At 39.5% G+C, this 13,102-nt stretch overlaps 1 protein-coding gene across 2 annotated transcripts in view; it reads right to left on the bottom strand.

Moving 5' to 3' along the window:
• The window catches only part of RSPRY1 (ring finger and SPRY domain containing 1), a 38,424-nt gene extending 25,771 nt beyond the window's left edge, over nucleotides 1–12,653 (bottom strand). The window contains exons 1-2 of one of the 2 annotated variants that reach the window (XM_069497761.1): nucleotides 12,533–12,622; nucleotides 1,544–2,048 (exon numbers count right to left, since the gene is read on the bottom strand). In XM_069497761.1, coding sequence (XP_069353862.1) covers nucleotides 1,544–1,893 — 350 coding nt within the window. In that variant the 5' untranslated portion in view covers nucleotides 1,894–2,048; nucleotides 12,533–12,622. Of the gene's footprint in view, nucleotides 1–1,277; nucleotides 2,049–12,190 lie in introns of those variants that run through there. The other variant, XM_069497762.1, reaches the window with a different exon arrangement.
• Nucleotides 12,654–13,102: the final 449 nt, after the last annotated feature.

Raw genomic sequence — 13,102 nt, 5'->3', positions numbered from 1 at the left:
GTTTACTTCCTTATTTGGGAAGTACAACTTTTCATTCCAATTTTACAGTATGAGGAATATAAAAAAATATTCTTCTTGAAGACTAACAAATGTTTCATGGAAGAGTTTAATATAGTTCTAAGGATTTGTTTGTATTTGTAGGTACACCCTGTTTTATGTTACAATTTTTGAGGCACTAAACAAAACTGGGTTTTTATAAATATGACTATCAAATATTTATATACTTAGATTTATTAGCAGGGCCTGAAGCAAAAAAAAAAAAAAAAAAAAAACCCACAAACCCAAAAGTAACTTTTTATTTTATTTTATTTTTTTTTATTTTTATTTTTTTTTTTTTGAGACAGAGTCTCACTTTGTTGCCCGGGCTAGAGTGAGTGCCGTGGCGTCAGCCTAGCTCACAGCAACCTCAAACTCCTGGGCTCAAGTGATCCTCCTGTCTCAGCCTCCCGAGTAGCTGGGACTACAGGCATGCACCACCATGCCCGGCTAATTTTTTCTCTGTATATTTTTAGCTGTCCATATAATTTCTTTCTATTTTTAGTAGAGATGGGGTCTCGCTCTTGCTCAGGCTGGTCTCGAACTCCTGAGCTCAAACGATCCGCCCACCTCGGCCTCCCAGAGAGCTAGGATTACAGGCGTGAGCCACCGCGCCCGGCCCCAAAAGTAACTTTTTAAAAAATACTGCCATCTATCAAGCAATTGTTATGTACAAAGCTATATATTAGATGCTTTATATATATTATCTCATGATAATCCTTATAAGAAAAGTATATTCCTCATTTATAGATGAGGAGTCTGAGGTTTAAAGTAATTTACCCAATGTCATGCAGCTACTAAGGAGTTGGGCCAGAATTTGAACCTGGGTCCATCATGGTTCTAAAATTTGTGCTCTTAATTACTGAACTATGTACTCTTAAGTTAAATGTTTTTTCAACTTGAACAATGCTCTTTGATTTCACTGTTATTCATTCTGAGGTTTAGTACTTAGAATTAGACAAAACAGGTACAGCTGTGCCTTGTAGTTTAAACTGACAAGCTCCCTAAATGGATCAAAGGGAGCCAAATAAGGGATATAACAAAAGGAGGGAGATGGCAATTCTCCTTGACCTTTGCCCTTACATTGCCAACAGAAGTTGCATGCAGCCATGTTCTTGGTAAAACAACTTATCTTGACTCTCTGGTCAGTGGAATATATAGGCAAGTAGACTAAGAGTGAGTCTTCACGAAACCATTTCCTACCGGAGCTAGCAACACAAACTCACTCCATATTTACTCTATTCCTTAATAAAGACCATAGCTTTAATTAGTATTTTCTGCGACAGAAATGTTGAGACATTTCCACATATGACTAGATGATAGCAAATAAAAACATCAAACCTTATAATTTACTATGCCATCAGAGGAGAAATAAAATATTTTCCCTTGCCCTATGAGTACAAGGCTTGGTGACTATGTCCTAAATGAACTGAAGGAGTTCAAAAGTCATGGTTCCTGGCAGAACCCTTTCCATTACACTGGAGGTGACTGCGAGTCTGATACTTACTTATCTACAAGAGTTCGTATTACTGCCAGTGTGTCTAGCACTAGCCCATCCACATTTTGTTTCTTTCTCCTTGGCTCATGTGGTCCTCGACCCCTCCTTGGTGGCCGAACAGGGTCCCGGGGTTGACTCCTCGTGTCAGCAGTGGGTACTGCACTGTTCTCAGCCCGTGGCTGCTGGGTGTCAACACTGTCTTCTGCTCCACTGTCATCTCGGCAGATACAGGAATTACCCATGGTAGTAGTGGCACCTCTAGTCCCCAGGAAGTGGGCTATGTGCTCCTCAAGAGTCAACAGCAGACCCTGGCCAAGGCTTCTGCTTGCTAAGAACACGGCCCAACCAAAGACGATCATTTAGATAGTTTTGAGTTTTCCAAGTACTGTTTTCTTAACCTGGGGGTGAGGAACTTGCATCCTATTTGTTTTTAATAACTGAATGCTGAAGAAAGTTTCAGAGTTTATCTCCAACATTATCAACTGCAGGGAATCCTGGTCATCCAATGGCAGTTCTAAAATAAAACAAGGAAAAGGAAAATGAATAAAAGGATTTTGGGCCACTCAATTACTCATCCTTGATTTTATAGACATTAGGATTCCAATGAAGAATCATCTTTGGTTATTTTTATAAGATTCCAACACAAAGAAGTATCTTTGGATAACAGAATTATAATCAATAATTCCTTTTTTGTCATTATATTAATAAGCTGATTGCTAAACCATATCTTGTAAACCATAGGAGTTTTATTCATTTTTAGGTTTTTTATAACTAATTTTTTAAAAACATATGTAGTTTTCCCTATCTATACAGAAATACATTAGAAGAATGTGTACAGCTTTTTCAAGGACTCCCTTTATGATAAAAAATGAATTGTCTAACCAGGTAGAAACAGCAAAAAAAAAATTATCTTTATTATATATATGGGAAATATAATATTTCAAATAAAATATCTAATGACAGAACAGATGTTTATTGTTTAAAAAAAGTTATGATACAAATGTGATAGCACCAGAAGAATAAAAGGATAGAATGTTCCACTTAAATTACTAAAACTACATAGATTTCCCAACTGGAGGCTCAAGAACTTACAGAAATCACATAAGTTGTTACAATGTTTTTCTGTCGTGTAAGCAAGATTCTTGTTTTGGGAAAGGCAAATTAGTATCACAAAGTTACATTTTCACAATGATCAGTTTATTGCACAGTATGTCTGCTACAAGGTTCAGAATAAGATGCACCAATTATCTTTGTCTGAAAATACTGACTAAACTCCTTGTGCCAGGCACCACGGCTGGGCTAGGATAATAAAAACAAACAAGGGATAGTCTCTGCCCTCCAGAAATTCACGGATGGCCATTCTCATCACACAGTATATTTATCATCAAAAAACCCAATGAAAGAACCAGCTCTTCATTAAGCTGATAAAATCTGGTTAGATTCTAGAAAAAAGTAAAGATCTGGAAACAGGAGCCTGACATGGGCTGGTGGAATAGACCATGCTGGTGTGTAGTCCCTATGCAACATTTGGCCATTTACCATTAATTCCTAATATCCTGGGCGTTGTCTCAGGAATAGATATAAATTTTATAATTCAGTGGGATTAGAAGAAAAAAATTACTTCCATTATTCTGGACAGATTTGCGGCAAATTGTTTTCAGTATCTTCCCAGTTTAATTAGTACTCAGGGGGAAAACAGAAGAATATGAGACAGATGAAGATCGAAATATCTAATGCAATATATACAAAGAAGGGGGAGGGGAGAGAAAGGAATGGGGTGATGGAACAAGAGAGGAGAGGCCGGATGTGGTAGCTCATGCCTATAATCCCAGCACTTTGGGAGGCTGGGGTGGGAGGATCACTTGAGGCCAGGAGTTCAGGACCAGCCCAAGCAACATAGACCCCATCTCTATGAAAAATTTAAAAATTAGCCAGGTGTGGTGGGATGCACCTATAGTCCTGGCTACTCAGGAGGCTGAGGTAGGAGGATCACTTGAGCCCAGCAGTTTGAGGTTGCTGTGAGCTAGGCTGATGCCACAGCACTCCAGCCCGGGCAACAGAGCAAGACTCTGTCTCAAAAAAAAAAAAAAAAAAAAAAGTTTGTTGAATCTCAAATTCTTAAACTTCATATTCTATCCAAAAAATTTTTCCTAAGAATTATATAAGCTGAATATAGAATAATTAATCTATGTCGATTTCCATTTAGTACAAGGTAATTGGAAGATACCCAATACATGCAGGTATTTTTAAAAATCTGACTTAATTTGGAGGTGAAAAGACAAAAATTAAGTTTTTTCATTTTCAAATTGAACTAAAGTGTATTTCAAGTCAATTTCTTCCAAGAGTCATTTTCCTTAAATGACCCAGAAAATGATGTCAACTATAAAATTTGTCAGAGGAGGAAATGGAGTTTAAAAAAACAAGTTTTCAAATACTTTAAAGCCAAAGACTGAAAAAAAAAAAGGGACCTGCTGCAAAAACCAGGTGTAAAGAAGAGGCTAATTAGGTGGAAGAAGTTGTAAGGCATTTCACAAAGGAAAGCCTATGAAGCATACAGGGAAAAACACAAGAGCTGTTGCCTTTAAAGAATTTCTGAAATGCCACAGAATACTCTTCAGGGTTACAGCCACAGACAGGCCACATAAATGAACAAAGTACACAATCTTTCAGATTTATTCAGCACTAAAAATGCACAGCTTTTCATTTGGAAATGGTTGTCACTCATGATACTTTTAACAGAGAAGTTGTGACTGCTATAGGCAAAAGATAGAGTGAAAGCTAAACAATTGCACTTTAGACAACTTTGTTTTATCTCATTAATAAAAAAAGCATTATGTGGCCCAAGGACTATTGTTTTAAGATAGTGATACTCAGTTTACAGATTTTACATAGGCTGCTAGGCCACCGTCAGCACAGTACCCAGGTTCTGCAGTCAGACAGACCTGGGCACAAGTCCTAGCCCTGCAATATTTACTGCTATGCATCCTAATTAACCTGACTGTTGACATACTTTAAAAAATGATGATAGTAATAGCTCTTACCTCACAGTACTACTGTGAGGATTAAATGAAATAGTGCATGTAATAAACATGGCACAGTGCCTGACACTTTAACTGGATCCAAAAATGCAAGATGTTATTATAAAATGAGCACATATCAAACTAGAAATAACCAAATAACCTGGGAGGATGACTTTGGAGTAAGACTTAAGGGCACTAAAACTAAAGAATTTATCTTTTATAGAATTCATCTATCCTGAACAAAAATAATTTTTACTTATCTATAATCTACACATATCTACACTTTTAGGTAAAGAACATGGGGAGGTATTGTAGTTTAATAATTCCATAGGTGGCATTAGAATTGCTTATGGTACTTATTAAAATGCAAATCCCTGGTTCCATTCCAAATAGCCAGAATTTGAATTTCTAGGATTCGGGCCCAAATTTGTGTTTTCTTAAAAGCTCTTCAGATGATTCTGATGGTGGCCATGTCTGGAAATAACTGTGTGTAGAACCTAACACAAAACCTGGCACGGCAGGCAGGCCCTACTGACTGAATTAAGGGGCAATTTGAAATACTAAAGAGCAATTTTTCTGGGGTCAAAAATGTTAATCTCCCTTTCCAGAAAAATGAACTAAGACTATCTTTGAATGTAGTCCTTTGGAAAGGTCAGCCGAAATAACCATCAGAATACAGTTATATCCGTTAGTGATATGTACAGTGTATGAGACACAGTGAAAAGAAAAATGCTCTATATATTTCCCACCAGATCCGCCCTATGAAGCATCAGAATAAACCTAGATGGTACCCTGCTTCTGGGTAGTATCATCCAGGGTAGATAGACTGAGTGGAATGGAAAATGAGATCATGTAAAGGCAACACATCTACAATACCTGTATACTTCGCCTTAATTTTGAAGGACTACTCAACATTAGCTGGTGAAGTTAACTTTGAGATTAAAAAAAAAAGCCAGTCGCATAATCTTATAGATGAATGTTGCATCTGCATTGGTGGCAATCATCAACTGATTTAATGATAATTTTTATCACTGGATGCCATTGCTTAGTAGAAAGACTTTTCTCACCATCTAAATAGCAATGCTTTTTAAATCATTAGAGTCTCAATAATGATTTTGCTGCAAGAGCATAATTACAATCAAACATCTTTGAAAATCTATTTCTCTTAAGTGTGGTATTATTACTTTTGATCCTTGTCTTTTTAAAAAACAAAGTAAACACTATTCTCTCCATTCTCTAATCTAATCATATATGATTAGATTTTTACATTTTATATTTTTTATATCTGTTCTGAGACAAAAAGTCATCAAACTTGGAGGTCTTGATAAGTTTAGTGTTAAAGCAGTGAGGTTCTGTTACTCACTGTCAGTACAAAACACAGACATCTACCATCATAAACAGCTCACCACAGAGACATCTGGCCAACTGGTCTAACCCTCTCTAACAAATGGTCCAGGAATCAATGATTCATCTCTTCAAATATTTGCTTGCATTCAGTCATAATACAGAGCAGTGAGAAAAAACATTTTTTCCCCTGAAAATAAGGCTTCAGGATTATGCTGCCAAGAAAGGAAAAGCTGGTTAAATGAATGACCATAAGGAAGGAAAAACAGACTTTGGGCATGAAATTACCATAGCTGTAATTTTCACCTCATCATTCCAAAATAGTGATAAAGGATGCAGCATTTTTTCCAACCCTCCCCCACCAAAAGCTAAATTGAATAGCGTGAACAACAACAATATATAACACACTGGAAATTTTAGTGATTGTCTCACATCAGAAAATGTTTTCAGATTTTTCCCTAAGATAGTGAATGCATTAAAGCCATAGCTTCTAGTGTCACACTATTCCCCTCTCCCAACACTTTATTATGAAAAATTTCAAACAGAGCAAAATTGAAATTCACTATAAACAGTGAACATTATATACCCATTACCTACATTCTACCATCAACATTTTATTAATACTGTATTTGTTTTATCACGTCTAGCCATCTGTGTCTACCATCAATCCATCTAATTTTTAAAATATATTTCAAAGTAAATGGCATGTATCACCATACTTCCCCCTAAATAATTCAGTATGCATATCACTAACTAGACTTCAATATTTTAGAAGTTTAAATTTACATATAATAAAATGTGCAGATCTTAATGATAAATGTGCTTTTTGTCAAATGCATACACCAGTGTATTCAAACCCTCAAGACAGAGAACATTACCAAAATATGCTTGCTTTAAAAATATACTGCAGGACACCCTAAGATCATAAGTTTCTTACTGAAGATTGTATTTAAATGGAGAAAAGTTGGAAGTCAATAAGACTAGTTATTTGGTACTGCAATAAGTAGATAAGTACATATATATCAAGAGTACACATTCTAGCTGAAACAGAAACTACCTAAAGATGTTTTAACAAGAGTGTTTCTATCTCAAGACTCTAAAGCATCTGGTATTTTGTGGGGGGGGGGGGTGGGGAGAGACGGGAGAAGATTGTAAAGTATTTGGTTGGAATTTCACTTTTCCCCCAAAAGGAAAGGTAGCCTTGATAAGGTGTTTTTACATATCACCCAGGTGTCCGAAACTATCTATGTGCAGTGGCAGTGGGCCTTTGAGGTTTAAGTCACACGGTATGATTATCCCCTGGATTGTAACCTTTAAGCGTTTTGGGAAAAGCACTGGATGATTCTGATACTTCTCTTAGGCACCGAGGATCTTTAAGAAAGTACACCTTCAAAAGTAGGTAATTTTTCTGGTTGAACTCTTAGGAAAAGAGTATCTGGAAAAAACTGCCCCTAAGATGTTGAGAGCTCTTTAACCTAGCAGCAGTGGCATCTGTGGTCAGGCGAACCATTCGCCAGAAAGAATTACAGAATACATTCCTGACCTGAAACAGTACAAAGGAGAAAGGACAAATCCTTTTAGCATTCAAAGAATGTAATGAAAAATAAAATTTAGGCCTGGGATAGAGTAAGGAACTTCCAGAAGCAACTAATAGTAAAAAAAGGAGAAGTAAATAATCCCTAGACTCAAGGATTGAAAAATTTGCCTTGGACCCAAAAGGAAATACTAAGGAAAAATTGAGGTAATTGCTAATGACAGCTTCAGTAGAGGGGAGAAAAACAAATGTAATATTCTATACTATTTGGGTTTTCTACCCGCCCCCAGGAGGCCAAATAACAGGAATCATATAGCCAAGTTATTCAAATACACACAAATCTGATGGAAAAGGATTTTTCTATTATAGAAAACTCTTTGCTAATAAGTATATATGTGAACAGCATGAATAGTAACACTTTCCTTAGTAATATCTACTTAAAATGGTGTCTAAAAACACCCACTTGCCTATTTACTCGGATACCTATTAGAGCCTAACAGGTACTCAATAAATACTTTAAGTGAATTTATTATTAAGTCTGTGAAAATAGACAGAATTTCCAAAATTGTAAAACACGGAGACAATACCATTCAGTATATATATATGCCCAATGCTTATATGACAGGCACTGAGGAAACATGAAAAAAAGGTTCCTCATGCTCTTGGCCAAGGGAGCCCAGGTTAGGAACAAACTTAGCTCCCTACCCCGAGCCCACGGATAAAACGTCAGGTCTACCAGAAGATGGCCTCTCTATCAGTTTTCCAGTGGATAAGGATCCTGATGACACTGGAAGTATCTGTCTGAGCAAGTTTTTAGGTGACTTTACAGATCAGCAATAGCAAAAGGGGAACAGAGGACTTATATTTGCATTGTGATACGTTCATGTCTTAAATTATAAGCCAAAATACTGTTGGTACAAATATCCCTGCTCACACAGTGAAAGGTTAATCAAAAGCCCATAAAATAAAATGATAAAAATAAAGATAAATAGTTCTGATTAAAAAACAAAAAGAATCACAATAAAAACTCAAGATCATTTGCACCCCAAACTAAGCACCCTTCCTGAATACTGTAGGAATCCCTATTCTGCATATGACATGTGAGAAGCTTTGCAATGGTGCCAAGTTTTCCAGGACAAAATTCCTGGGAGAAAAAGGTATTAGACACCACAGTAAACTCTAATGCGGCTCTAGTTTTATGATACTATATTTTAGTAAACCTTAGTAATTCACTTTGTACATTGTTAATAAGTAACCCTCAGGCCTATGTAAGTATGAACAAGTGTGAAGCAGTAAGAACTAAAAAAAAAGGAGCTGCATTTCCCATGAGGAGGGATAGGATAGGAACCATATTTTGAGAATCACTTCATTAAGGGAACACAGGAGAGGAAACAATTTTTCAGGAGGTAGGGGGTAAGAAAAAACTAACACGGATACATTAAACTATGAGGTAATAATATACTTGCTGAATACGGTATTTCAAACCTTCTATTTGAGTTGTATAGAACCCATGAAATTATGCCTGGAAACTGTAATTTCAAGTAATAAGAAAGCTATGTGCAAGGTTCTTTCCTTAACAAACTTAAGGAGTACATCAATTCCTTGCTATTTCAAATGTATTCTCAGTTTCAGAAGTTCAGAAACAAGGGGGAATATTCTCTAAAAGCCCACCATTATTTACCTGAGTTAGCCTTATATATTTGCCATTTATCTATAGTTACTGCTTTTATATATTTAACCAGCAACCACACCCTTTTGGAAAGAACAGATTTGTATGTTTTTTTCTAGTGATAGAGTTGGCAAGAAAACTATTTCAAAAGCTGACTTACTGAATAGATAACCAAAGAGAAAAATACTATTTTGCACTTCTATTTTTTTTTTTTTTGAGACAGAGTCTCACTCTGTTGCCCAGGCTAGAGTGAGTGCCGTGGCATCAGCCTAGCTCACAGCAACCTCAAACTCCTGAACTCAAGCGATCCTCCTGTCTCAGCCTCCCAAGTAGCTGGGACTACAGGCATGCACCACCATGCCCAGCTAATTTTTTCTATATATATATATATTTAGCTGTCCATATAATTTCTTTCTATTTTTAGTAGAGATGGGGTCTCGCTCTTGCTCAGGCTGGTCTCGAACTCCTGAGCTCAAACGATCCGCCCACCTCGGCCTCCCAGAGTGCTAGGATTACAGGCGTGAGCCACCGCGCCCGGCCCTTGCACTTCTAAAAGTTGTAAAAGTCTCCTCCTAAAAGTTGTGACACAAGTTTTGGCATTTACTACTTCCTGACCATTCTGCTTTTCAATTTTTTATCTGAATACCAGGGAAAAACTACCCAAATTCAATGGCAAATGCCTTGAAAATGCCAAAAGCTTGAAGAGAAGCTAAATCCATGGATACTATCCCCAAATAACTCTTCTGAAATAGATTACTGGTTCCATTGTGTTTCCCATTTGTGGTATATTGACTTTCCACTTACTTTTGCAATATTGTGACTGTCACATCATACTTTACAAGGATCTCACTACAAAATACAGAAGATTTCCAATTTAAAGTAGTGTAATAGTAATTACCATCCTCAAGAATTCCTAATATTTTCTCTAAACTATACAGATTGAGTATCAACTAAAGTTGTATTTTAAAGGATGCAAAGGGATTTCTCACTTGATTGTAACAAATTGGTTCATTATTAGGGAAAGTACATACAATTTTTGATAGACTGAATTAAGCTCATGAGTTGAAACAGACTGTTGTGAATGAACTTCAGGAACACACAATTGTTTTTGTTAAACTCTTGCCAAAACACACTTCAGATTTGTAGGTTTTTCTCCCTATTCACTATAGAATAACGCAGTATTATACAAAATGCTAAGTTTTTATTTCTGCTTGATACTTGCTGAACGAAAAGTTATTTTGCTGACAAAGCAGAAGAAGTCCACACAGAGTATGCTGGACCGCTTCCTATAATCAACTTTAAAATAATCATTGAGTACAGAAACAACGAAAAGCTTGTAAAAAAAAAAAAAAAAAAAAGGCAAAAAGCAGGACACAGAAAGACATTAAGCAGTAGGTCAGGACAACAAGTATCCTGGGAAATCAGAGAGCTTACAAAAATCACCATAGTGATTTTTTTAAAAAGACCCATGGAATATAAGATTAGAAAAACAGGAAATTCAGACCATCTAAAAAAAAAAACTACTTCACAAATCACAAATAAATTCCCTAATATTTGGAAAACCAGGCACCAACCAAACATTAGTGATATGTCACACATGGAAACAAGTATCTTACATTAATAATATCATAGAGGGGTCTACAAAGCACGATGTCATCCCAGGAAATGCAAACTGTACATAAGGTCAAAAACAGCAAGAACCACTGTGGAAGAAAAATTTAAAAGCAATCTCAAATGTGCCTCATATATAGTCTGGGGCTACCACGACAAGGCCTAATATTCATGGAGGAAAAAAGGCAGTCTCTTTACAGACCAAACTGAGGGAAGAAGCATGAAATTCACTACCTGTAGACATCCAAAAGCCATGAATATATACATTGGAAAAAGGGTGAAGAGGTTTACAATATTGAGATCAAATTGCTTGGAGGAAAATTTTGGCTGTCAGGGAAAAAAATTCCTGAAGGAAAAGATTGTATGATAGTGCTAACTCTTGCCAGCACCATTGGAAGTTCAAAGCACATGAAAGCAAAAACTGGAAACCCTTCCACCCCCATCTAAAGCAGGGTTTGAAATCATGGGTTTAGAGCAGAGTAAGAAGCTGTGAACCTTGAAGCTTGCAGTACAATATGGCTCCCAGCACTCCATAGGTGATAGACGACAACTGTATTAATGCTAACCCCTTACATCTACATACCACTTTACAGTTTAGAAAGTGCCTTCACTTTTATTCCTCAACAGCAGCCCGTTTGGTGGTAGAATCACAGCACCTAACTGTCACACAGCTCGCAGTTTGTACTTTCACATGCTGCGTTGGTTTTTTTTTTTTTACAGAAGACTTAAGGAGGTTAAGTCACTTCACTAAGCACAAACAGATGGTAGGTGAGGGCCCCGGAAAACTGCGGGACTCTACCCAGTCCGTAATAGACATTTCCAACCCTTCAAAGTTCAAAGTGCAACACTCCAGAGGGAGCAACCTCACTCGGAGAGCTGTACAACATGGGACCTCAGAGTCTCAGCTGACCAGCTCTGCCTTGGTCTCCCTCCTCAAAGACAAGGAAAGTGGGGCAACAGGCAACGACAAATGCCTAATTTGCAGTCACGCAGGGGGTGGTGCTGTGGGATGGACTCCCCCCACCCTACCCAGGCACTACTAAGCCCAGAAGTAGCTGAATCCTGTGTCTGGGACACCTGGTTGGTCTCCAGAGAGAAGAAAAAGCTCTTGCCATTCCGGTTTCCCTCTCACTAGTTCTCACTCGGACTTTCCTTTGGAGGGGGGTGTCTTCCCATAATCACCCAGAAACTCCCTCTCCCCAAGATCCTTACCCACGTTTCAGCTCCGGCCTCCGTAGTAGGAGAATCCGCTAGCTCTGGCTCCCACCTTCTAGCCTCTCTCTCTCTCTCTCTCTCTCTCTCTCTCGACCGCAGGGCGTTTCTAAATCTCACTGGGGGAGATCTGCCTCGCACCCGTGCCACCTAAACCGCAAGCTCCACAAAAGGAAGCGTTCTCTCATCTACCCTTTCTGCCCCAGGCACCCCTGAGGAGCACCCCTCAATGCCAGGGGCCTCCCCAGGAGATACCTGCCTCTCACCTGGGCCCCGTTAGCTGCAGCCTCCTCAGAAGGGCGACCTGCAAGAACCTCCTCTGGTGAAGAACCCCCCAAGGGGGGTACACCCTCCTCCAGGAACCCCTTCAGACGCCCTAAGCGCGGGCCTAGGTGGAGAACCTCCCAGCTGTTTCCCAGGATCTGCCCAACGCCACCCCTCTCCTGGGCCCTTTCTCGGAGCCTGCTCCGGCCCCAGTCCGGTCTGCCCGCCCCGGGCTCAAGCGGCTGTTTCCCTCCCTCACAGTCGTCCCCAGCCCTCGGATTCCCTCCCGCTCCGCGTGCCCAAGGGGACTTCCCAGAGCAGTGTGGCCGGGCTGCGGCACTGACTTTCTCTAGATCGCGGGCCCACCGGAGGGAGGGGGCGGCGGCGGCGGCACGACTCCTTTGTGACAGGTCCAAGAGAGCGGTAAAGATGGACGCGAGGCCACAGCGCTACCATTACGCGCAGGGCCCACCCCCGCTTCGTACCGCCCTGGCCCTCCCTCAGTCCCCTAGGAAACGCCCCTTCCTCGGTGGCAAGCCCTCCCATGAATAGCCAATCATGCATCAGGGGTTGTGTCACGTGATCCCACGGCCCAGCCCGCCCCCCAGGCGTGAGCTGGCCAATCGTCTTGCCGAGGTGTGAACGGCCCAATCAAGTCTCCCCGGCTCCCTTTCCGGGCACCGGATTTCCATCGGGCTCCCGGGGAGGAAGAGACCTGCGGATTGGGTTTCGCCGCCGGAAGCGGGGCGGAACTTTGTTGTGGCGGTGAGGAAGAGGAAGCCCTAAAGGGTCAAAGGGAATACAAAAGCAAAGGCTATTTTCTTTCTTTTCTTTCCCGCTCCTCTTCCTTTCCTTCTTTCTTTCTTTCTTTCTTTTTTTTTTTTTAAGAGCGGTCAGCTTTGCGCTGGCGGTTT

The sequence above is a fragment of the Eulemur rufifrons genome, chromosome 23 (genome assembly GCF_041146395.1).
Source record: "Eulemur rufifrons isolate Redbay chromosome 23, OSU_ERuf_1, whole genome shotgun sequence".
NCBI lineage: Eukaryota > Metazoa > Chordata > Mammalia > Primates > Lemuridae > Eulemur > Eulemur rufifrons.
This window is presented reverse-complemented; position numbering and strand designations above follow the sequence as displayed.